The sequence below is a fragment of the Chelonoidis abingdonii genome, chromosome 8, assembly GCF_003597395.2.
Source record: "Chelonoidis abingdonii isolate Lonesome George chromosome 8, CheloAbing_2.0, whole genome shotgun sequence".
Taxonomy (NCBI): domain Eukaryota; kingdom Metazoa; phylum Chordata; order Testudines; family Testudinidae; genus Chelonoidis; species Chelonoidis abingdonii.
Genome location: NC_133776.1, coordinates 29,006,260 through 29,033,082, shown reverse-complemented (window position 1 = coordinate 29,033,082; position 26,823 = coordinate 29,006,260). Strand labels below are relative to the sequence as shown.

At 41.2% G+C, this 26,823-nt stretch overlaps 1 protein-coding gene across 1 annotated transcript in view; it reads right to left on the bottom strand.

Annotated features, from left to right (window-relative positions):
- The window catches only part of WWTR1 (WW domain containing transcription regulator 1), a 119,313-nt gene that overhangs the window by 24,822 nt on the left and 67,668 nt on the right, over window positions 1–26,823 (bottom strand). The window contains exon 2 of the mRNA XM_032806233.2: window positions 24,329–24,465. Coding sequence (XP_032662124.1) covers window positions 24,329–24,465 — 137 coding nt within the window. The remainder of the gene's footprint in view (window positions 1–24,328; window positions 24,466–26,823) is intronic.

Sequence of the window (26,823 nt, the reverse complement as noted above, 5' to 3'; positions counted from 1 at the left end):
GTTTAATGTATCAGCAACCTGTAAATTACACCAGTGGTTCTCAAACTTGTTCCGCCGCTTATGCAGGGAAAGCCCCTGGTGGGCCAGGCCGATCTGTTTACCTGCCGTGTCCGCAGGTTCAGCTGATCGCGGCTCCCACTGGCCGTGGTTCGCTGCTTCAGGCCAATGGGAGCTAATGGAAGTGGTGGCCAACACATCCCTTGGCCCGCTCCGCTTCCAGCAGCCCCTATTGGTCTGGAGCAGTGAACCGCGGCCAGTGGGAGCCACGATCGGCCGAACCTGCAGACGTAGCAGGTAAACAAACCAGCCCGGCCTGCCAGGGGCTTTTCCCTGCATAAGCGGCGGAACAAGTTTGGGAACCACTGCATTAAACCAATCTCTTTAGCAAAATTAGGAGGGAAAAAACACCCTGCATTGAGAGAATATACCAGGAATAAACTGAATTCCATGTGCCTTTCAAAATGCAGACTTTTAAAAGTTTTTACTAAACAGAATAGCCCAAATTTATCACTGGTGTAACACCATTAGGCCAACTGAGTCAGATAAGACTGACTTTCCAGTCTACAGTTTACGTCATGGTGTACACTACAAACTTATGTTGGTATAACTAGGTAGCTCCAAGTTCTGGAAAATCCACACCCCTGAGCACCATAGTTATACCAACCTAATCCCTTGTGTAGATAGTGCTATGTTGATGGGAGGGCTTCTGCCACTTGGGGAGGTGGAGATCTACGCAGATGGAAGCAGCTCTCCCATCAGTATAGGGAGCATCTTCATTAAGCTCTACAGTGGTGCAACTGCACTGATGCAGCACTGTAAGTGTAAATAAGCCCTTAGTCTCTTTTCAAAATGAAAAGTATAATCAATTAGAGATTACAAAGACTAATTTAGATCTGTTTACAATAGAGGCATATGTAAATCTTTCAAGATTCTTGGGTTGTATGTATAGAATGTCTGATATAGTTAAAGTCTTACGAAGATCTAGATATTCCTCAGCAAACTTTATTAATATTTGAAACCTTATCTGTGGGAGCATTCAGATTTGGAATAGACCCATCAAACCGCACCCTTGATGGAGTATTCAAAACATTTGCCTTTGGAAGATAGCTCTGCAGAGGGAAGGTGAGGAGGGGAAGCTTTTTTCAAGTAAAATTGATTTAACTGCACTGCAACTAACTGAATGCTCCCCAAACAACACCAGAAATAGACTGGTCTGAGAGTTAGGCTGTGTCTACACTGCCATTTTCAGTGCTAAAACTTTAGTTGTTCAGGGGTGTGAAAAAACATCTCCCTGAGCAATGAAAGTTTTAGCAATGAAAAGTGTCAGTATAGACAGCGCTTTATTGCCAGGAAAGCTACCACCCCTCATTTGGGGTGGGTTTTTTTTAAATCACCAGGAGAGCTCTTCCTCAGCAATAAAGCATGTTTACACTGTCCATGTCACAGTGCTGCCATGGCTGCGCTGTAATGTGGGCATTGTAGACATGCCGTGTCACTCAAATCAAGGTAGGCTGTTCTGTTCAAAGTCAGGGCCCACCGATCAGGGGCAGAATTCTTTCTCAGCTGGTGGCTGTTCAATGATATATGTGAAATAAAACAACAGTCTCAATGCAGCTCCTCAGTTGAGCATGTAATCAAAAGACAGTCAGAACAGGCACTCTCAGCAGTGTGACTGATTTGGGCCTGGAGATTGAACCACCCTCTGATCCCTAGACGTGGTTCTCTCCAGGATTGGGCTGGGGCAAAGAGGTGATATAGGGCAAAGTGGGGAAGCCTGCATTACCGTTTGTGCTCCATATTATCCATGGGTGGAATTCTTCAGTGTCCAGTACTGTCAATCCAATACTTTATATGAGCACTAAAACAGTGAACTTAATTTCCTCTGTCCCCACAAAAACAAAACAAAAAGCCAACCAACGAACCAAAATAATAACAACTAACAATAAAGTTCTCCACATGCATTGTCTGAATCCAGATTGGATAATGGTTGGCAGCCACAAATTTCCTTAAAAGTGTATTGACCTTCTCTGTACTGTTCCATTGCCAGTCCCGTAAGTAAGGAATAACCCAAATAGACAAGCTTCCCTCTCCAAATAAGAACACCCCTAATCTCAAAACACTGTCTTATAAGGAAAATGTTAAAGAAGTTTTTCCTTCCAAAGAAACAGGGATTTTTATCTCTTATCTTTTTCTCATTGTTGCTCCTATCACAAAGAAAGCCAAAATTTTAACTGGTTTCTCTTCCTGTCTGCAGACCAGGATGAGTTTATATTATATGGATGTCTGACCTTCAGAGTATCTGGTCTTGCAGTATTGTAGATAACAATAAAGACGGAATGAGCAACAGGGACTATTGCAAAACAGCAAGCACTACTCAAACTATGTTTCTGAGGCCTTGTCAACACTACACAGTTTTGTTGACTCAAGTTACACAGACAATCAGAAACTGGTTTAATTACATCACTTGTGGGTGACAACAGCTGGTGCTCTAGCATCAACAGTGAGATCAGTGCACTGTGGGTAGCTATCCCACTGTGCTACTCACCACCTACTGCAGCTAGGAGTTGCGGGATGGTGAAGTGGATTGCAGTGCATCATGGACGCGGGCTCAATGTCCTACGATGCAGGTTTTTCTGTCACAGGATTCCATGGGCTTTCGACTGCATTTTATGGCATTTTTCAATGGCCCCTGTTTACTGCATGCCAGTCATCTCTGTCTGAAAGGATGGATCCTGAACTGCTCTCTACTGTTGTGGTTGCTGTTATGAACATGTCACAGATGGTAATGCAGTAGATCATGAACACCCAATCTGAACAGGAATCAGGGTTGCCTGACTTGCTGTGTGCAATGGAAAGAAATGACATCAGATTACTTTTGGCATTCAGGGAGCAGCAGAACACAGTGGAACATTAGTTCTGGGCTGGAGAAACAAGCACCAAGTGGTGACATCGTTATGCAGGTCTGAGATGACAAGAACTTTCTGATGTGGAAAGCCACCTTCTTGTGCAGAACTCGCCCCAGCACTGCGGCTCAAGGACACCAGAATGAGAGCTGCCTTCTTGGTGGAGAAGCACATGGAGATCACTGTGTTGAAGCTGGTGACTCCAGACTGCTACCGGTCAGTCACAAATCAGTTTGGAGTCAGGAAGTCAACTATTGGGGCTGTGTTAACACAAGTGTGCAAGTCCATTAATCACATGTACTATGACAGACTGTGACTCTTGGCTATGTGCAGGAAATAGTGGATGGCTTTGCGGCAATGGGAAACCCTAGCTGCAGTGGGGTAATAGGTGGGAGACGTATTCCAATTTTGGCCTCAGATCATCTTGTGATGGAGTATATCAATACAAAGGGATACTTCTCTATGGTACTTCAGGATAACCATGGGTGTTTCACTGACATCAACGCAGGGTGGTCCAGGAAGGTCCATGACACATGCATCTTCAGGAACACTAGCACATATAGAAAGCACCAAGCAGGAACTTTCTTTCCAGACAAGAAGATTCCAGTGGGGGGATATTGAAATGTCCATAGTGATCCTGAGAGACCCAGCACACCCCATGACTCGTGAAGCCTTATATGGGAAACCTGGACAACAGCAAGAAATGCTTCAACAACAGGCTGACCAGTGCAGAATGACTGTAGAATATACCTTTGGCAGATTAAAAGCATTCTGGTGCTGCCTTTATGGCAAGTTAGACCTAAATAAGGAAAATGTTCCTGTGGTCATAGAAGCCTGCTGCGTGCTCCATAATATTTGTGAGGCTAAGGGTGAAAAGTTTCCCCTAGAGCAGAGTGTGGAGGTGGATCGCCTGGCTGCTGAATTTGAGCAGCCAGATACCAGGGCTATTAGAAGAGCACAACAGGGAGCTATATGAATCAGAGAGGCTTTGAGGCGACATTTTGACAATGAGCACCAGTAATCTCTCTTTCTGTACAGTACTCTGCCATGCTTTTGTTAGCTTGCTGCCTTGCATGAAAATTGTGATGATTCCTGCCCAGAATTTGTAGTCAGCAAATGAACACATTGCTACTATGTATTACTCCCAGCAGCAACCATTACCTGTAGGAGACAAATAAAGATTGGTTATCTTTCAGAAAGTTTGTTTTTATTTAATATCAATTAACAACGCATACAAAAGATTTGGTGGGAAGAGAGATAAGAGTGCAGGGCAGTGCAAGCTCTCACAGCTGCGTGTAAGTCCAATTATCATTTTGGAAGCTGTCTGAAGGGATGGAGTGAATGGCGTACTGAGACGTTCTGGGAAGTTGCAAGGAATGTGTGGGAGGAGTTTGGGAAGGGCATGGAAAGCAGTTCTGTATCAGCTGCAGGGGGGAAGCGAGTACTATCTGGAGCATGATTAGGGAATTCAACATCTCTGTTTGCTCCTCCATAATTTTTATCATCCATTCATGACCCTTTACAATGTGCTCCTCACTCTTCTTTCTGTCCTGCCTTTCTATTTTAAATTTTTCCTTCACGGTCTCTCTCCACTGTGTTCTCTTTTTTCGGACTCTGAGGATTGGAGTACTTCTCGGAACATGTCCTCCTTGCTCCGCCTTTGTCACTTCCTTATCTGGAAGAGGTGTTCCATAGGTGTGTAGAGGGTTCCCCTGAAGATCACATCTACAAAAGCGTAAGAAACATGATTGTAAGTTCACACACAGCACTGAATCATTATAATAAAATACACCTCTTTTTTACATACAAATCACTTTCTCACTGTCCTCTTGGCAAGCACGCATTTTGGCAAACACCCTAAACACCGTGAGTTCGGCTGGGGAGGAGTGGGAGTTCAGTGCTCAAGATGGGGCAAAGGGTCTAGGTGTTTTTTAAGGGGATCACTGCAGGTGACTAGGGACAACATTGTGAATTCTGTCACCATTTTCCACAGGCAGGGGTCATTGAAGCAGATATCTCACTCCTGAGCATTAGCAAGGATCCATCTCCTGCACATGTGCAGCTTCAGATCTGGTCCCTAAGCTGCTCGTCTGTGTGCCACTTTGGTCCCTGCACAAGTGATTGCTGATTGGCACAGGAAAGTTTCCTACAATGGGGGAAGGAACAAACCAGCTCTGCCAAGCAACCTCCAGCAGAGGATTGGTGAATACCTCCAGGACAGTTTCCTAGAGACCTGTCTGGAAGATTCCCATGATATCTCGGTGTGCATTAACACGCTGTTCAGCTGCACAGGGAAATGTGGAGCACACAGAAACACATCTAGTCTTGTACATTTCTATCCCTTCACCCACTTCTAGAATATATAGAGCAGTGGACAGCTCTACCTCATATAACCGAGCAGCATCAACTCAAAAAGATCACTCACCAGGGCTCTCCTCTCCTGCATCATGCACGCCAGAGACGGACTGCTGGGACTGGCTAGACCCTGCTGCATGCTCCACATCATCCTCCAACTCGACCTCCTCGTCCATGACTCCATCCTCGGGGTTGAGTCCACTGTCTGCTGCCTCCAGCCCAATGAAGTATCAATGGGGCTCATGAAGGAGGGGTTGCCGCCAAGAATGGCATCCAGCTCCTTATAGAAGCGGTAGGTCTTTGGCAGAGCACCAGAGCACAGTTGGCTTCCCGTGCCTTCTGGTATGCCTGTCTCAGCTCCTTTATCTTCGCATGGCACTGCTGCATGTTCTGGTTGTAACCCTTATCCAACAAGCCATAGGAAACCTGTCCATAGGTATCAAAGTTCCTATTGCCGGAGCATAGCTGGGACTGCACAGCCTCCTCTCCCCACAGACCCAGTAGACCCAACAACTCAGGTGTGCTCTAAGTGGGAGAGCGTTTGCTGCATGGAGCCGCCATGGTCAGCTGGAAAGATGTGATGTGAGTTTTCCACACAGAGCAAACAAGAAGTGGAATTTAAAAAAACTCCGAGCCTTCAAAGTGGGAGGGGCGGATGCCTGTGTACCTGAGTGCAGGGCAGTGGAGTCTGAACTGCTGACCAGAGTGTCCATGATGTGGCATTGTGGAACATCTCCTGGAGGCCACTTACAACGACATAACCAAATGCGGCGTCTACACTGACACTTTGTTGATACAACTTTGCTGCAAAAAGCTCTATACCTCTCATCAAAGTAGCTTTATTTTGTTGGCAAAGCAGGAGAGTTTTGCCAGCAGAAGGAGCATTGCAGTGTGTATGCTTCCACTGTTTTGTCGACAAAACTGTGTAGTGTAGACAAGGCCTAAGACACAGAAAGGGTCTGTTTGTCTTCTTTTGTAAATCAGGAGTAACTCCGCTGAAGCCTAATGAGTCACATCATGTAAAACTGGGGTAATACTGCAAAAAGTTATGCAAGTACTTAACTTTGCATATGTATGTAAGCATGTGTTTAAATCTCTGCAGTATCTGAGCCTAAGTGAGAGGAGAATCAAGCCCAGCATCATTGATCTCTTGAGGAAAATCACAATATATTAGATTCTTCTTAAGTGCAAATCTTTTAGAAGTATGGGACAAATGTCAAATGCTGGGGCAGAAAAAGACTATGAAAAGATCACTGGACAAACACCCTGCCTGTGCAGATTCTCTGGGGGAAGAGCAGGGTGACAGCCTGCATTGTAGCAGTCTTATGGAATGTGTTAGTCATGGATGTCTACTGGCACAGCTACACTGGAGAGTTTACAGCAGCGCAGAGCTCTCTAATATAGCAGCTCTAAGCTGACAGGAGAGAGCACTCCCGTCGGCTTAACTACTCCTGTCCCTGCGAGTGGCAGAAGCTATGTTGGTGGGAGAACTTCTCCTGCCCACACAGTGCTGTCCACACCAGAAATTCTATAGACCACAGCTCTCCTGCCTCCAGCAGATCTCAATTCTCTTTTTGCACCACAGATGGGCTTCTCTGAGGTTACAGAAGAGAGAAGGGGAAGAATAGGACAATGCTCTGGAGGTGAACCTCCTAGTGTTATGCCCCCGTCATCCCTCCAAAACAGATCTGAGTCTTTCCCTTCATGGAAGTGAAAGGGAAAATCTGGCTCTCTATTTGTAAACTAGTCACTTAAACTAGTCACTTCTGAATACTGAGTCTGTATTCAGGAATTAGGTCACTGAAATGTACAGCTTATAATGTACTTTCTTTCCTCTGCTTTCCAACAATTTTATTACTGTTGCATGCTATAAGCTTGGACTTGCATGCTTATGTTAGTGCAGTGAACCGTTTAAACATCGCAGGAATATAAAAAATTACATGAGACTGCTTGACCCCTGAGTGATTAAGTGCACTATACAGCATATGATTATTTTACTAAAAAACAAACAAAACAAAAAATCAGTCATTTCACTTCCAACAATAAACTACTTCTATCAGCTGAATCTGACATCATGATTTATCTAAAGGAACATTTGAAAGTTTCACTGGAGGAGATGGTAGTATCTTATATGAGAGCCCATTATATTAGAACACCGTGGGACAGACAGGCTGCATCAGACTGGGGAGGAAAGGGCTTCTAAAAAAGGAGAGAAGATAAGCCTCTGATGGTGCCTGGGCCTCTGGTGACTGTAGCTGTGTCTACCAACTAAAACCACGGGGGCCTGGATGTGGGAGGCAGGAGGGGGTGTCTTTTCTTCCCTTAGATAAGGAGATGGAAGTGCCCAACTGACTCTGCTTCATATTGTGACTTGTTCGTGGGCCCAACTGATGCTGTGCTTTCATTGTAATATGTGCCCTCCAGCCATTTTCTGCCTCTTGTGTTTGAATTTAGGGAAGCATCTTAGAACATGCCTATAATGTACAAAACAAAACCATACTGATTTCAAATACAGCAGGAAACAAGGGACAGGTAGGACCACTCCACTGCCTGTGCTCTCTGGCCCTTCTCCACAGTTGGTTCTGTGGATCTAAGTTCTGTTCGAACATTGGTCCTTGCCAGGCAGAACTTGGATCCACAGAGAAATGGTGCTGTTCTAGAACTGTCATTTCTAGGATGGGTCTTTAGAAGGGCCTCCAAGTTCTGGATCACTTGGAAATATTCCTGTAGGCTAGTTTGAGTCTTCAGACAAGTCAGTTTTTCCAGCCTACATTGCTTGTGCAATGGGGATGAGATAATTATGTATCAGCATAACTATCAGTTCTACAGGCACACAGTTTTTCCATAGTCATAGCTCGCCAGACACATTGAAAATGTTAGATATAGAAGGTTGTTTGCAGTGTTGCTGTAGCTGTATTGGTCCCAAGATATAAGACACACAAGGCAGGTAAAGTAATTGGACCAATTTCTGTTGATGAAAGAGACAAGCTTTCAAGGTACACAGAGCTCTTCTTAAGGTCTAGGAAAGATGCTCAGAGTGTCACAAGCTGGAGCAGATTGTTTAGCATAAGTAGTTAACACCTATTCTAACCGACCATCCAAGGTGAAGTGGCACCTTTGCAGTCATAGGACAAAAAAGGAAGGTTACTGGGTTACAGACTGTAATAATAAGCCAGACACCCAGTGTCTTTATTAAGGCCGTGTCTATACTACAATATTATGTCGACCTAACTTATAGTGGCATGTAGCCACCAGAGTTATTAAATTGCTTGCGTATGTCCACACTTGGCTTCTTGTGTCGGCAGAGCGCGTCCTCACCAGCTGTGTTTGTATTGATTGTATTGTCAGTGGCGCCTGAAAGCCAGTAACAGTCAAAGCAAGAGTACATTTATAAAGTCTGCATATGATACCAAGCTGGGAGGGGTTGCAAGTGCTTTGGAGGACAGGATTATAATTCAAAATGATCTGGACAAACTGGAGAAATGGTCTGAAGTAAATAGGATGAAATTCAATAAGGACAAATGCAAAGTTCTCCACTTAGGAAGGAACAAATCAGTTGCCACATACAAAGTGGGAAATGACTGCCTAGGAATCTCAGAAAAAAATCTGGGGGTCACACTGGATCATAAGCCAAATATGTTTCAACAGTGTAACACTTGCAAAAAAAGCAAACATCATTCTGGGATGTATTAGCAGGAGTGTGTAAGCAAGATACGAGAAGTAACTCTTCCACTCTACTCCATGCTGATTAGGCCTCAGCTGGAGTATTGTGTCCAGTTCTGGGCACCACATTTAGGAAAGATGTGGACAAGTTGGAGAAAGTCCAGAGAAGAGTAACAAAAATTATCAAAGGTCTAGAAAACATGATCTATGAAGGAAGATTGAAAAAATTGAGTTTGCTTAGTCTGGAAAAGAGAAGACTAGGAGGGGACATGATAATTGTTTTCAAGTACATAAAACATTGTTACAAGGAGAGGGAGAAAAATCGTTCTTCTTAACCTCCGAGGCTAGGACAAGAAGCAATGCTCTTAAATTGCAGCAAGGGAGGTTTAGATTAGACATTAGGAAAAACTTCTTGATTGTCAGAGTGGTTAAGCACTGGAGTAAATTGCCTAGGGAGGTTGTAGAATCTCCATCATTGGAGATTTTTAAGAGCAGGTTAGACAAACACCTGTCAGGGATAGTCTAGATAATAATTAGTCCTGTGATGAGTGCAGGGGACTGGATGAGATGACCTCTCGAGGTCCCTTCTAGTCCTATGATTCTAAAAGCAATGCACTGCCTCCACTGATACCACATCAACCTAATTACATCGACTGTGACTCTTTGCTGATCGGGGAGGTGATATTACTAAATGGGCATAGAGAGGCACTTATGTTGGTGGGAGCCAAATGTAAGTGAAGACACTTCCACAGCTAGGTCGATGCACGACAACTTACATTGACCTGACCGTGCAGCGTAGACCAGGCCTCAGATCATGATTTTTAGTGTCTAGCAAAGTTATGAATTTAAGCTCCCAGGCTCAACAGATATGTCAGCTTCCGTTTGTTTAACTGCACTTTTTACCAGGGTATCAGCTGGCAAGTCTTATTTAAAATGGGGAATTACATCCCTATGATTTGAAAATCAGTTTTATCTGGTGAGAAAATTCCCTTCAAATCCTTAAATGGTTCACATATAGACAAATATGGGTCTGATTCTTACCTAACCAGATTTATGCCAGTATAACTCCATGAGAGTTACCTCTGATTTACACCAGCATAAATGCAATCAAAATGAGGTCCCATAAATAAGTTCGAGACATGCTGTGTCTTAATTTTGTGAACTCAACTCAGAGATCTAGCTCCTCAGGTTTTATGTATGTGCAACTTGCACACACAGCATGCTGCTTTATTTCATTATGGAACTTTAGCAACTCAGAAATCTAAATCAGATCAAAACAAATATCTCCCTGGAATAAACAAGGGAAAATAAGGATGCTTCCAGTATGTTTTTAATCAGAACCCCTCAAACAAAAGGATTTTGTACAATCATTTCACTTACAATACATAAGCATCCTCCAGAATCGCTGGAGAAAAACCTAGTCTATCTCCTTGCCAATGGGAGAAACTACCCTCTCTACCTGAAGAGTTACCACCCATTCAGAGAACACCCCATACCATCACCAGACCTACATCTGAAATTAAAACTTCATTCTGCACAAACCTTGCTGGGCATTGTTAAAAACATGAGACATCTGTAATCCCACCTTACATTTCAAATGCTGAAGTCAGACTCACCTCAGAGGACCCTTGTGGTGGGATTCACCCACTATTATGGCTGGTGGGATTTCTGCCAGATGAAGGCAGCTTTAATTCCTGCCAAGAACTCTGCCAGTTGGGGCTTCCGAGAGGATAAATTGAATCAGTACATTCCCCATACACCCAGACTTCCTTCCTGGCCAGCACCCAAATTTTCTGAGCTGTGCTGGCCCCACACAACCTTTCTGATGCAGAGACAGTAATGGATGCTTTCTGATGCCTCAACCTATCCTGGTGCACTTTCTGCCTCTCTTCCAAAGTCTGTGCTGGCAAAAGCCAGCAGAAATGATGTAGTGATTCATCTTCTAGTAGGCATGAAAAGAGCACTTCATCCAAAGCCTTATGGTGGTCTCAATTTCCCTTATTATATAAAACATCTTTGTATGCCATAAAATCAGATGGTTTGCTCACCTTGATCATGAATAGTTTCCTCTTTGTCTTATGATGGAGAAAAGTAATCGCCTCCAATTTTTACTTGTGGCAACGTCTATGACTTTCCCCAATATATTATGTATTTGCCCTGTCGCTTTCACTATTGTTTAGATCTTCAAGAATCTAAACAAACAATTACTCAACTCATTATGGCTAAAGTCAAAGTTCATTTTCCCAGGAAACGTTTTATTTGGGGCTGCTGGATGAACCCCAGTGTATACTTTTACCAGACCTATACCAGCAAAGCTAATTCTCAGCTTTACAAATATTTACAAATTAAATATTGCAACAGATATGGTCTCTACAGCATCTAACTCTTCCAAAAGTAAATCTCTATGGGTATGTCTACAATGCAATTAAAAACCCATTGCTGGCCCGTGCAAGCTGAATCAGGCCAAGGGGCTGCTTAACTGCAATGTGGACATTTGAGCTTGGGCTGCAGCCCACGCTCTGGGACTCTCCCATCTAACAGGGTCCTAGAGCCAAGCACAAATGTCTACACTGCAAGTAAACAGCCCCTTAGCCTGAGCCCCACAAGCTCAAGTCAGCAGGCATAGGCCAGCTATGGGTCTCTAATTGCAGCGTAGACGTACCCTGTACAATAATTTATAACAAATGAAGTGCTTCCCCAGAGAATTACCAGCATTTTTTTAGCAGTTTCCTTTAAAGGGTCAACAGCAACATGAAAATCACATTTCCATCCAAAAATCTTTTTAAGTGCTATTTTATCAAAACCTCAGATTACTATAATCAAAAGATGAGAGAATACAAATATATTTCTCTCTATTATTTCAGTTTGTTTACTCTGACATTTTACAGAACATGGTATATAGTCAGTTTCAAGATTTGCCCTGTATAGTCAAATAGGTGCCTATCTTGCAATGAAATCAATTTGGGCAAATCCCTGCATGCACACATGCATAAATTACTTCAGCGCGAAGTCTCTCCTATTGTTTGTATGGGGCATCCACAGAGCAATAGGGGAAAGAAACATTAGGAGGGTGAGGAGCAGGACCGGCTCCAGGCACCAGCTCAGCAAGTAGGTGCTTGGGGCGGCCAAGGGGAAGGGGCAGCATGTCGGGCTCTTCGGTGGCAATTCACCGGCGGGTCCCTTGGTCCCTCTCGGAGGAAAGGACCTGCCGCTGAATTGCTGCTGAAGAAGAAAGCGGCGTGGTGGAGCTGCCGTCGATTGCAATGGCAGCTTCCTCCCCTCGCTGTTTGGAACGGCAAAAACCCTGGAGCCGGCCCTGGTGGGGAGTGGGAAGAAGAAGGAAAATGCAGGTGTAGCAGCTGAAACTACTTTGAATTCATTTGTTTGGTGTTGGCTAGATTTCAAGTTGACAGTGTCCCATTAAACTGGCAATTCAGTGTCAGAAACTTAGTTCTCATGGAATACCAATCAATGGATAAACAGCCCGTCTACCTACAAATCTGAGATTTATTTTGAAAAAAAATGCCCACCAGCTTGTCTTTCATCAAACTTGGATTACTATTCAACCTTTCTTGGAATGACCCCAAACTCTTATGGATTTCCTGTCTCTTTTCTCATGTGAACCATGTAGCTGACCTCTTTTTTTACTAAGTAGGTTACAATAACACTTTTGTTGCATATATTTAATGCCACTCTCACTTATGGCCTGATCTCACCCACTGAAGTCAATGGAAAACTCCCTTTGATGCCAACCGGCACTGGATCACTCCTTTTCAGTATAAGTATATTCTATACATGGCTGATCTTTAGGATATAATCATATTACAGTACAAACACTTCTTGTAGTACTTGCTTGATTTCATTGTCACAGTATTAGTTTTTTTTTATTTATGTTCATTTCCTACTGTGCATTCTTGTTCTGTAAACTTTAAGAACAAACTATTTTTTGTAGATGGTTTATGGATATATTAAGGTTTTAGTATGCAGAAAAGGATAGAATTTGTGTCACAAGAAAAACCTCACAATTCAACACAAATGCTGGTTTTAGTCCAGTGATATTCATCTGGCAATCCAGTGGTGTTGTATAACATAAAATGTGCAACAGTATTCTATCCTGACATGTTCCAAAAGGCAAGTTTAAGGTGGCATTTCTAATTTGACTCTCTTATAACAAACAAATTTGTTTTGCAGAATGATGCAAGCCTGCTCAATGGGCAGCTATTATACAACTTACCAGCTCAAATAAAAGTGAACAAAATGTATGGGACAAACTGAGACCTAGAATAAGTAGCTATAAATTCATTAGAGTCAATGGAGTTGCAACCACTTGTTCAGGTCTGAAGTTGGCCGAATGTGATTTTCTTTATCCAATTAATAAATAAGTTAGATTTTCAGACATTGGCAGAGAGACTTTTAAAATAACGTTCTTTGCTGGATATAAACAAAGCAGAGATCATTTTGTGGTCAAAAGAATCTGCAAGCAGCAGAAGCCAAATAATGCAGGTGTAAATTATTTCTGACATATATGTCGAACTGATTGTACCAACTTTTATTTATTTCAGTGTCAAGCATCTGGGTGCAGCTGTGGATTTCTTTTCCTCACTCTGTTTATAGGCAGTCCATAGCCTAATTCATATGAACTCGCCAGCATCAGGTGTCACGCAGCACAGTCTGATGAAAAACATATGTCTGCAGAGGTAAAAGAAAAATCTAGCCATATTACAGTTTTGACTTAGTCACGACATTGTGAAGAAAAAAAGACCAGTCTCTCCCTCCTTCTCTCTCTCTCTCTCTCTGCTCCTGCCAACAAAGAACTGCTTGTTTTACTGATTTCCCAGAAACTGCATTAGCCTTCCAACAAGGTCAGCAAAAATGCTGCTTTTCAGTTCAGCGTGCATTTCGTTCCAAAAAATCTGTAAAGTATTAAACAAAAAAGTTGCACTATCCCATTGCACACAGAGCACCTTCACTCAGCTTTCTGGACTGAGAGTGACCATGTAGAAATTTCTCAACAGTTCCAGCTGTATGTAGAGGGGTCTGTGATTTGTACTTTTAGCAACACTTTCCTGTCTTCGTTGCTTCACGTTTAAAACAATCTGCAAGTATAGCATCAACACTGAATTTAACACAAAACTGTCTGACCGATCTTTTAGAATAACTGAATAAATACCCGGAGTGTTAGCTTTTCTTTAGCACAGCTGGTTTTAAAATGGCAGAGGCTGGTTAGAACTATATCTTAAATTCCTTAGCAGTGTTACCAATAACAACTCTTACTTAAAAATTAATAATTATACAAGTGTTTTTTATTCTACCTCATTTTTGTTGTTTCTTTGCTTTTAGCATTTCATTCTGTTTCTCTGCTTTTGGCATTTCATTCTAGGAAAATGAACTAGTCAATTCCATGTTCTGGTTCTCTTGTACTGGCACAATGCTCAAATGTTTGGGTTGCTAACCTTGAATGCTTACATCCAAACAGAAACATGTTTTCATTTAAATTAAAAAATAGGCTTTGAAAAATATTCTAGTGTCTTTTGAACACATCGTTCTTTGAATGTTCCAAGTTCATGCTACTGAAGTTAACTCCTGTTGGTCACTACAGCTTTGTAGCTGCTTCTCTGTAAAATGTGAATAAATTACTCTCATCTAATCTGTACTAAATCTGCCTAAATTGCTTCTCAGGGGATTTAATTTTGAATAACCTGAAAATGTGCTTTCCCAGAAAGAGGGTGGCACAAGCCTCGTTTCCATGCAATATGCAGGGTCCTCCAGGAAGGATTCCACCTCTCAGATAAATTATATTTCATTAACCATAAACATCTCCTAATATTATTCACTGCAGCCCCCACATCTGACTTCTGGCTATACATTTCAGGATATCCAATAATCAAAAGTTATTTGAAACAGAAAGCACTTCTTCAGTGCTTGTGATGTATGGATACATCCCAACTGGGGAAATAACAAACTCTTCCTCTCAATATTACAGATTTCTAGCCAGATTTAAGCAAACTAAGTCTGGCTAAACACAGACAATTCCAAAACACCAAATATTATGTTGGCTATCACTGAAATACATCTTGCCGGTCTTAAAATCTTGGACGCTTGTGTAGCCTTCTCCCTGGAGTCCCATAGTGATAATGTAACCACAATGACATTTTATCATCATCTTCAACAATAGCACAGTTACACCCCCTTTTATCATGGCAGGATATGGAAACTTTGGTTCATGCCTGTATTACTGCTAAAGAGAATTACTATAACTTTTTATTGATTGGACTTCCTGGCTGATTAAAAACACTAAAGCAGGTGCAAAATACCATAAACCACATTATTACCAGGCCCAAATTAAGTTACCACAAAGCACTGTAGTGGTAGGCCAAATATTTTAGTTCACAAGTGAATTTCTGTAATACAAGCCATTGCTAGTATAAGCTGCTTTCCCTGTTAAAATTTACCCTTTTAACATATAATGTCTTCAACTCCCTAAGAACAATTTATTTAAGCTGCTGAAGCTGTACATCTCATACCACTGGGTTCACACTTGCTGGTAGACCTTTGCTCAGGGAAAGAGCTCTTTTTCTTTGTAGTGAAATTCTGAAGCTTTCTTTCTCCAGAGTTTAGTGCAGCTCTCTTTCATACAGAGAGGGAGAATGGTCTAATGATCACAGTACAAGACTGAGGGTATGTCTATACCACCCGCCAGATTGGCAGACAGTGATCGATCCAGCAGAGGTCGATAAATCAACCCCCGAGTGCTCTCCCCTCGACTCCGGTACTCCACCGGCAGGAGAGGTGGAGGCGGAGTCGACGGGGGAGCGGCGCAGTCGACTCACTGCAGTGAAGACATCGTGCTGAGTAGATCTAAGTATGTTGACTTCAGCTACGTTATCCATGTAGCTGAAGTTGTGTAACTTAGATTGATTCTCCCCCCTCTGTGTAGACCAGGTCTAAGAGTTAGTGTGGATATAAAAGTCAGAAGTTCTGGAGTCTGTTCCCGAGTCTGCTACCTGCTTTTCTGTGTAACCTTGGATGAGTCACTTAGGACCTGATTTTCAAAGGTGATGAACTCTCACAGACAATACTGAATTTAAAATCAGGCTCTTCACTTTTCTGTGCCTCAGTTTCTTGATCCATGCTATAAGGCTAATATTATTTCCCTCCTTCAAAGGTGTTTTGAAGCTTAGTTAGTGTGTGTATAGCACTTGAGATGCTCAGCTGAAAAATGTTCTACAAGCGCAAGCAGAAGCACATATAGAACTACCTGCCCTGCCAATAAAATATATATTGTGTGCTCTGTAAATCCATCTTCTGAAGCTCCTTGTGTAGAATCTGTTTATTTGTGATGCCATAATCTTGTATTTGATATGGAAAAATGTATGAGGAATTATTCCAGGCTGCCATGAACTTAATTTTCACCAGGCCCATTTCTGTGGAAACTCATCTAGTTTCCTCCCCATGTTAGACCAGGCTGCCTCATCTTTGCATACCCACAGCACTTCTTATCACCTTCCAACAGCTTTCCCTCAATTCTCTAGGTCTGTATGAGTCCACAGTCAATGGTGACCCTCCTAATTGGATGACAATAGCATGTAACTGATGAAGAAAGTGGCAACAAAGACATAAATAACTTGATCCAGATATGAAAGGAGTGTGAGAATATAGAAATTCCGTTTCTCAGGGATGACAGTATTTACACAGTTGTAATACTACATATGTTCACATCAATGCATTTATACTGGCGAATTAATCCTTAGAAAACCTGTGAAGAAGGTATGGTAAGTATTATTACATCATTATTCTCCCTGAACAGAATTCCATGAGGCAGCCTTTCTGTAGAAAGGCTAGCGGGCAAAGGTGGAGCTAGCTAGGTCAGATAAATACTGCAGATCAGGGCAGAATTCAGAAGTCTGGCAAAGCACAATAGAAAATATGTTATGGAGGAATAAATATGATAGCAGGAGAAAGAATAAGTAGGCAAGACTGTCTCAACACTGATACAGGGGGTTTGAGACCCACAGGGACACAGCTCTGCTCCAGTTCTCTCTGCGTGACTCTGCTTCATCTCGTTGACACTTCTGGCTTGCCAGACAGCCTGTATGCGACCGCAGCTTTTGCACTTGCACCCATCAATCACATCTCAGGGCAAAGATTGCTGAGGCATACAAGCTGTCTGGCATGCCAGAAAAGGAAAATTCCAAGTGGGGAGGGTGAGGCAGGAATTCCATTTCTGGGGGTGCTGCTGCTGTTAAGATTGCCAACAGTGAAGAAAGAGACACAGAGGATGGTCTAGCGTGCTAGAGATAATGATGGGATCATCCAAAGGCACTACTGTTTTACTAGTTTATTTAGATTGATCAGCACATTTTAACAACACTCTCTGAATATGTATATGGAAGGCCTAAATAATTAAATCCAAAAACATTTACAAAGTGACAAAATGCCACCAAACTTCTCCCAAACTATCAACCCCAGGACCCCACTTAATAATCCCCTGTCCTCTAGAAAAAGCATAATAGAACAATTGGGCCTTGCAGTAAGCCCTGAAGGTCATAAAATCCAGGCTCTGACAGACCAAAGCAGAAAAAAAAAAAAATCAAGATGTGAAGACTCCTCCTTGAACAAGACCTGCCATCAGCTTTTCTCTTTCAAAATGGAAGAGTACAAGCTGGAGCACCTTGGTTACTTTCACTACTGTGAATTCATAAAGAGAGACATGGTCTCTGAGGAAGGCAGGCCCATAAATATTATGGGATTTTGTGTTTTAAGGCTGTGCAGATCATGGAGCATAGGTATAATATGCTCCACTTAGAAGATAAACACACAGATTCTGTATTAGTTGTACTTTCAGAATAGCCTTGAGGTGTAGCTTCATGTAGAACAAGTTACAGAGATCCAGCCTTAAACTAGCCAAGGTAAGGATGACTATGGTGAAGTCCACACCTGAAAAGAAAAATCAGTCCCCCCCAGGTTGTATATCTGATAGCCAACGGTAAGCAAATCCTCTCAGATGAGGGTGCCAATATAATATGTGCCATTCTATAAAAACACCTCCATTTTTCCTGGGTTGAACCTCATCTAGCAGGACCTTAGCCACCTCCCAATCTCTGATAGTGGATAAGCTGTTCCACAGCACTAGCCAGCACTGTTGAAAAGAGAGATTGAGAGAATAGATTGCTATCATCATAAGGTCCTCAGGGCACATGTACAATTACCCCAAAAACACTCTGAGTTCTCATAGAGAAAAGACAGGAGTCACTGAGGAACAACTATCCCTCTCCTCACTTGCCCCGTTAGAAACCTTTGGAATATCACTGCGAGGACAAAGCAGGCGAAGAGAGCATTTAGATGCCATTATATTGTTTTATTAGTCAAAAAGAAAAAAGAATTGTAACACTTTACAACAGTGTTTCTCAAACTGAGGTCGCTGCTTCTGTAGGGAAAGCCCCTGGTGGGCCAGGCCAGTTTCTTTACTTGCCCCACCCACAAGTCCAGCCGATTGTGGCTCCCACTGGCCGTGGTTCACTGCTCCAGGCCAATGTGAGCTGCTGGAAGCGGCGGCCAGCACGCCTCTCAGCCTGTGCCACTTCCCGCAGCTCCCATTGGCCTGGAGCAGCGAACAGTGGCCAGTGGGAGCCACAATCGGCCAGACCTGTGGACCGGGCAGGTAAGCAAACTGGCCTGGCCCACCAGGGGTTTTCCCTACACAAGCGGCATCCCAAGTTTGAGAAACACTGCTTTACAAAGTCATTGATAGTAGTCTGTCTGCAAAACTATCCATCCTTAGAGTCCTCATAGCCAACTGGTTCCCTCATCAAAACAGGCCTTTTGCCCAAGCACTGTGGCTGGGGACCTTGTGTGTGCACATAATTCCCTCTGCAACCATTAGGGATTCTAGGGCAATGAATGCCACTGTCCCTTGTATGGGAGTAGAAGTTATGCTGACATCCTCACCACAAATTATTTAGAAAAAAGCAGGCTATAGCAGTTGTTACTGATCTCTGCCAACTAGCAACATTCACTGGGAAGTATTTTAGCTCTACAAAAGAAGAAGATAAATTACTCTTTCACTTTAAACTGGGAGTAGAGGAAGAAAAGACCATCTGCACTCATGAAAATTCAAAAACTGTACAGGAATGATAAAATTGGGGGTTCAAGACATGGCTCAAAGAAAGTTGTGGGAACTTCACTGGGAGTGGTGATTTCATTAGTGAGCTATACAAATGGCTGAATGACAGGACATTTCAGCTTCACCTTTCTTGGATAGAGCATTGCATTACGAAGCCCTTCAAACTCAGAGCAACAAAAAAGTTCCAGTGGGTCAGAAAGGATTGAGCCATGCAAGAATTCTAGTCATTACATAGACAAAACTATTAATTTATCACAGCAATGATTTTAATTGGTGGGTAATACAAAAGCTCCAGCCTGAGGGCAGCATTCACAACTGAACTGTCTTACATTTTGATGGGGCCATTATGGGAGCACTAGTTATGGGAAGATAAAACAGTCCTCCAAATATATCTGGGATGTATGCAACATAAGGATGCAAATGACAATATACCATGTCAGAAAGGTGCAAAGCTATGCCTTGAATAAGGTCAGAGATGTCAGGGGAAGCCCATGCTTGAATATCTGATATTCATAATAAAGTGGACTCTTAGATAACTAAGTAAGAAAAATCCTCAAGAATTTAAAAAAGGTGATTAAAAAGCAAAATATACTGTCATCCATCTATGACCTTCTATATTTAAGCATCTTTGGAAGGATTAATCAAAAATTCTAAATAGAATATTAAAGACAGAAATAGAGACTGACTTCTTCTACCAGTCATTTATTCCAAACGTATCTAGCGTTTGTAGTGAAGGCCTCAGTCCTGCAGCTGACGGTACACAGCTGTGTGCCTATACCCATGCTGAGCCCCACTGACTTCTTTGAAACTTAGCCTAATTTTGGTTAGATATTTTCTAAATAGCAGCTACTCAGCCATATAAACACAACTTGAATTATATCAAAAAGTGAAGCAAGTCATCTGGTGTGTTTTCATTACATTACATACTAAAGCAATTTGCATAATGATAAATCTGTGCAATATTTAATTAAAGGCCAGACTGTGTTCAGCAACTTCAGTAAGGTTTGTACATATGCACCACAGTAGTCCAACTGAAGTAGCTTCAAGGAACCAGAGTGAAAATCTAAATGATTCTGTGTGTTGCATGATGCACAGTATACAAAGAAATCACATTCATGAGGGTCTATTCTAAAAAAAATACTTGCCTACATACAGGCTAAACCAATACTCAGCAACTCTCTTACTCCAGGGATTGCTATTAAGGCCACTGCAGATCATATTTCTTTACAACCCCAAGTTTCAAATAATCCCATTGGGGTCACAATTTATATTCAAGTTCCATTTAGAAATGGTTAATAACTGATTAATAGATGTAATGAGCATGATACAGATGTAACTAATGTGTGATATACATTGTAAGCATCATATTTATCTGTCTGAGTATATAACAATCTATTAATAATTTATTAACCATTTATAAATAGAACCTCAATCTAAAGTGTGATCTCCATGAGCTAAACACTTGGGGCAACTTATTAAGAAATAATACATACAAATAATATACACTTAACAAAGAAGGCTGTATCCTGGACTAATCTGACCTAGCATATAAACATATATTGGCTTTACATGAGTATGTCTAGAACTAACAAGATCCATCAAAGAGAGAAATGCCTTCAGTTTTCTACATTAAATAGCATTTATAAAAACAAACTTTTAAAAGGTAGTGAGAACATCAGAACTGGTAAAGCTACATGAAACCACAGATGTGTAGCTCATAAATTTACCACATAAACCATAGTTAAAAGGGTAGGGGGGGAGGGCAAAGAAAAGGGCTGCAGATTCCTTAAAGTCTGTCTTCAAATTTCAATGACTGTTCACTATAGATTTCTCTATGCCCAAAGCCATGAGCATATTGGGATGTGCTATCATTTAGTCGCACTATTTGCTTTTGATAAAAGGTTTAGAAGTCCCTTTGCACATTTCATAGAAAATATAGCTGAAGGGACGTTATAAACCAGTACAATAAGCTGTACAAAACAGACCACATTTTCCATATTATCACAAGAAGCATAGCAAGAAAAACACGTTAGTAATTGGAAGTGCAGACCAGGACTCAGACCTGGAATACTTAAACGTCTTGCTTGTAGGTGGCATATCTTCAAAAGAAAAACTTGTTTTTTAATTCCTACAGTGTTGAAAAAGGCAACAGACAGAGGCGTAGACTGCTTTTGCTAAAAGGTTAGGAACCGACTATCGCCAGAAGGGCGGTTTATCTTGTTATTCAGTTTTCATTTTTCCTGTGATGTCTGGTAGGATGTTGGCACAATAGCTTCTGGCTCAGGGGCCAGAGCACTATTCCAGCAAACTGATCATTTAAATGTCTGACATGAACCCAACAAAGCAGGTTTTATATCAACACTGGTAGTGTCACAAAATAGCAAAGGGACATATCATTTTCTTTTGGCAAAAATGATTTCAAAATAGAGACACCTGATATGGAACTGAAAACTGGTTATGTGTACCTTCAGTATCCCGAGTGTGTTTGCATGAGGATAGGTGAAAGTTTTGGGGGGGAAGGTTCAAATCACAATTTTGCAGTCTCTGTAAGTATGAACACTTTCCAATTAGACCAGGGGTCGGCAACCTTTCAGAAGTGGTGTGCCGAGTCTTCATTTATTCACTGTAATTTAAGGTTTCATATGCCAGTAATACATTTTAACGTTTTTAGAAGGTCTCTTTCTATAAGTCTATAATATATAACTAAACTTTTGTTGTATGTAAAGTAAATAAGCTTTTTAAAATGTTTAAGAAGCTTCCTTTAAAATTAAATTAAAATGCAGAGCCCCCTGGACCGGTGGCCAGGACCCGGGCAATGTGAGTGCCACTGAAAATCAGCTTGCGTGCCACCTTCGGCACCCTTGCCATAGGTGCCTACCCCTGAATTAGACTAAATTGTATTATTTGTTTTTGTTTTTAAATAAAATGCTGTTCCTGTTCTTATTTAGTAAGTTAATACAGTTTTCTTTTTTAGGATTTTAACACATACATTTCAGTGGTCTATCTAGACCAGAAATCATGGTAAAACCAGAAATCATGATACAGAACCTGATACAGAGCTGATGAAAGAAAAGAGTTATCCTACTGTGCAGCCAAAACTCCCAAGGACTTGCTGTACCATCTCACCAAGAAATAGCTAGGCCCAGTAAAACCCCTATAATTTGTGTTGAAGAAATCACCAAATCGATTAAATTAATGTTGACACTGTGGAAATTAATGTTTTACTTCTACCACAGTAGTGTCTAGACCTAATAACAGACTAGGCTCCTATTATTCTAGACCCTGTACAAACACAGAAAAGATTGCTCCAAAATATGTGGGGGTGAGAGTTTGAATAAAGTGTATGGAGTAGTTGAAGGTGAAGTCAGTGGAGTTGTCCCAGGGATGAACTTGACCCAAAGTATTTTCCTTTCACTATATTATGGCATCCAAATCCCTTCAAGGAGAAATCCCCAACTAAACCAATGGGCGGTGCCCCACCTGGCTTTTATTTTTAATCTCTTGAATCCTCATTAAGACCCCTCCCATACCACCTTTAATTTAAAAATACTTTTTCTGTTTTGTTTTCTTTTTTAAATCACTACTTAATTGATTTGACTCTTGCCTTTCTCCAAAATCTTTGGGCAAATCCTGTCTTAAAAGTCATAATGTGTGGGTTTTCTCCTTTCTATTTTTTGGTACTATATGGTGAAGATAAAGGTGGCAACACCAGCTAAAGGGTTGACATGAGCAAAAGAAAAACATGTCCCATCTTTTTCCTTTTGAGTCTTTATTTTAGGATTGCTATGAATACAGAGTGAACCACAGGCAGCTGTGATTTTAAATAATATGCACAGAGCAAAGTGTTGGTATTACCATTTAGTGTGACTCACTAGCCTTTTGGAGTTTATTCAGGTTTCTTTTTCAGATGTCCATTCTCGTGACACATCTGCTACTGTCCACTGACTTGCATAGCACAACCAGTAACAGCTTTGTACTGTAAATATCCAAGCAGTGACAGTTGTTAGGAAAAAAACAAGTGGTGAGAGCGTGGGGTGATTTACCCTAGGTAGAGGCTAGTCATCAGTAAAGAACTTATTATAAAAAACCATGAAAATGAGTATATCTTTTGTATTGCTGCCATAGGTGACTCTTTACAACTTAAAAGATTTCTGGAGTCTTTTCAATGTGTGAAAAGAGATCCCAGCTGAATTACATATGCAGAGAACATATACACACAAACTCAATGGCCAGCTCTCCACTAAAATCTGGTTTATACCCCCAACCAGAGCTCTTTGATCTAACTGTCTGATCTTGGGCAAGTAACCTGACCTCTCTATGCTTCATTTTCTCCATGTGTAAAAGAAGTTATACTACTTACCTTTGTAAAGAACATTAAGATTCTCAGATGAAAGGTGCAATATAAATCCAAAGAATTATTAATTATTATTCTTATTATTTCTTAAGCATATAAGGAAGGTTTTTATTTCCATTTTTAGTTTCCTCTTAAATCTTCATGGCTGTTATATTCACTAAGGCTCAGATTCAGCAAAATCGAGAGGACTTATCGTAAGCACATGCTTAAAGTTAAGCACATTCTTAACTATTTTGCTGACTCAGCAGGTACCTAAGTATCCAAGCCATTCAGCAAAAGTATTCAGATTATTTGTTTTTTTCATTATTGAAAATCTAGTATTTAAACTGTTTCTTTTAAAATCCATTCCATTTGTAAGTGGTTCTCACATCCCTCCACCTGACATAGATCAATGTAAATAGAATAGCTTTGTTTTGAAAGCATTTAAGCAACTGCTGCTGCAGAATCTAACAATCTAATATATGCAATGGACTTGATCAGATAGAGGAAAGGCTCAAGGCAGATTTCTTCTACCAGAGCTTTGTACTGCAGCTTTGAGAATGATAAAATGTAGTGGTGGTGAAGGTATTTTTTATAGCACACTTGAATGGAAAAGTATTGGGGTGATATATTTTTTCTGTCCTCCTCAATACCACAAAAGGGATTTGCCATGGAGGTTCCAAAACAAAAAACCTCTTGACAATGTCAGAACCTTATCTCAAGCAGTAACAATGTTGTTATTCCCTTGTTCCTGAGATTACAGAAAGAAATAATAGACAGACTTGCTTTGATCCACTGGAGTGCGCAGCCCCCTCCGAGCACTGCTTTACCAAGTTATATCCAAATTTGTTTTATATTGGGTCACGTTATATCGAGGTAAAAGTGTAGTATAATGAACAGCCAGTTCCATTCTTTTTTTTTTTTAGTTAGGAAATGACTTGCAATACTTACCCAGATTTGGCTGGGACATTGCCATTGATCTTTGTGGCACTGGTGTCGAAGTCACTGCAGGATGCTGGTTCATATGATTCAGTGGCTGATTCATGGTCTTTCGAGGGTCTTGCCATGTAGTAATTTTTTCAATATGACTGCATAAGGGACAGAAAGGGTGATCAATTTAAAAGTAAAATCTCAAGCATACTATGCAGATTGTCAGAGTATAGGTGCCATAAAAGGAATCAATTATTCCTCAGATCCTTCATTTATCCATCCTTCTCGATTCACCCCAATCCATTCATAAACACCTATAATGCTGTCCTTTACTTTTACTCTTGAATGAATTGCAGCCCTCCAGTCTTCTATCTGCTGTGACACCACTTTGCTTACCTTTTCCTATGGATCACCTTGACAAATTTGGACAAATGGTGGCACTCACAATGATTCATAGATTCATAGACTCTAGGACTGGAAGGGACCTCGAGAGGTCATCGAGACCAGTTCCCTGCCCTCATGGCAGGACCAAATACTGTCTAGACCATCCCTGATAGACATTTATCTAATCTACTTTAAATATCTCCAGAGATGGAGATTCCACAACCTCCCTAGGCAATTTATTTCAGTGTTCAACCACCTTGACAGTTAGGAACTTATCCCTAATGTCCAACCTAAATCTCCCTTGCTGCAGTTTAAGCCCATTACTTCTTGTTCTATCATTGGAGGCTAAGGTGAACAAGTTTTCTCCCTCCTCCTGATGACACCCTTTTAGGTACCTAAAAACTGCTATCATGTCCCCTCTCAGTCTTAGCTTTGATAGATCCACTGCTGATCCACAGATCTATTTTCATCGTCTAGACAATTAGATTCCCACTTTGATATGTGCAAACTCATTGTTCCTTCCTAAGGGAGTACATTGCATTGTCCTATTAAATTTCATCCTGTACTTCAGATCCATTTCTACAGATTGTCTAGATCATTTTAATTTAATCCTATACTCAAAGCACTTGAACCCATCCCACTTGGTATGTTCCACAACTTTATAAGGGTACCTCTATGCCATTATCTAAAACACGAAAATATCAAACAACAGAAATAGAAATGATCCCTGTGGGCGCCCACTCGTATGCCTTTCAGCTTGACTGTTGAACCACGTGGTAAACTCTTGGGAAACAGTTTTCAACCAGTTATGCACTTACACTACATGGAGCTACTATATATTTCCTAGTTTTCTATGATAAGGATATGTGAGCACAGCATCAAAAGTCTTACAAAATTAATATACCCATCTATACTCCCCATCCACAATGCTGTTACCTGAAATAAGCATATAGGATTGGTTTGACACAATTTGTTCTTGACAAATCATGCCTATTTATTCGTACCTTTTATTATCTTCTAGGTGTTTGACAATTGATTCCATAATTATTGCTCTATTCTTATGTTAACTGAGTTAGATGACTGTCTGTATTTCCCGGGTTATTCTCCTTATAGCATTGGCACATATATTTCCCATTTCAGTCGTCTGGAATTTCTCCGTCTTCTGACTTTTTGAATAACTGCTAAAGGTCAGAAATATCTCCTCAGTCAGTCCTGAGTATACATAGGCTGTGTTTTATAGTCCTGGTGACAATGAAGCACATCATTGTCAAAAACTCATGAAGCTTTGTTAAACAACTAACAAATCATCCAAAGCCAACAATTGGTGGTGATGGGGACTTCAACTATCAGATATATGTTGGAAATAACCCGCGGGGCACAGACATACAATAAGTCTGAACTGCATTGCAGAAATTTTAATTCAGAGGTTGAAATGCTGCTGGGGGAGCTTTCTAACTGATTTTAACAAATGGGGAGAAACTTTCGAGAATTTGAAAGTAGAAGCAGCATGTGGTAAAGTGTGATCATTATCATAGAGTTTGCAATTCTAAGAAGCAGTAAGAAGGACAGGCAAAATAGAGACAAAGATTTCAGGAAGGCAGTTGTTGTAAGCTCAGAGAGTGCTAGTAAGGTCCATGATCAAGACTGAGAGAAAACAACTGAGGAGCGTGCAGTGTTTCAAAGGATATACTTATTAAGGGCCCAAGAACAAGCTATTCTGCTGAGTAAAAAGATAGAAAAGTGAAAAGACCACTTGCTAACACGAGATTTGCATGATTAAAAATAAAAAGAGTCATAATAAAAATGGAAACTAGTCAGATTAAAAGATGATATAGCAAACAAACAAGGAATGCAGGGCAAGATTAGAAAGCAAAGGCACAAATGACTCAGACTAGCTATGGGAATAGGAAACACAAGAACTTTTTTATCAATGCATCAAAGCAAGAGAGACCAACGGCAGGTAGGCCACTGCTCAGTGAGGAGGAGAAACAGTAACAGAAACTTGGAAATGTCAGAGATGCTTAATGACTCTTTTGTTTCGGTCTTCACTGAGAAGTCTTGAAGGAATGCCTACATAGTGAATGCTTATGGAAGTGGAATAGGTTTAGAAGATAAATAAAAGAAAAAGTAAA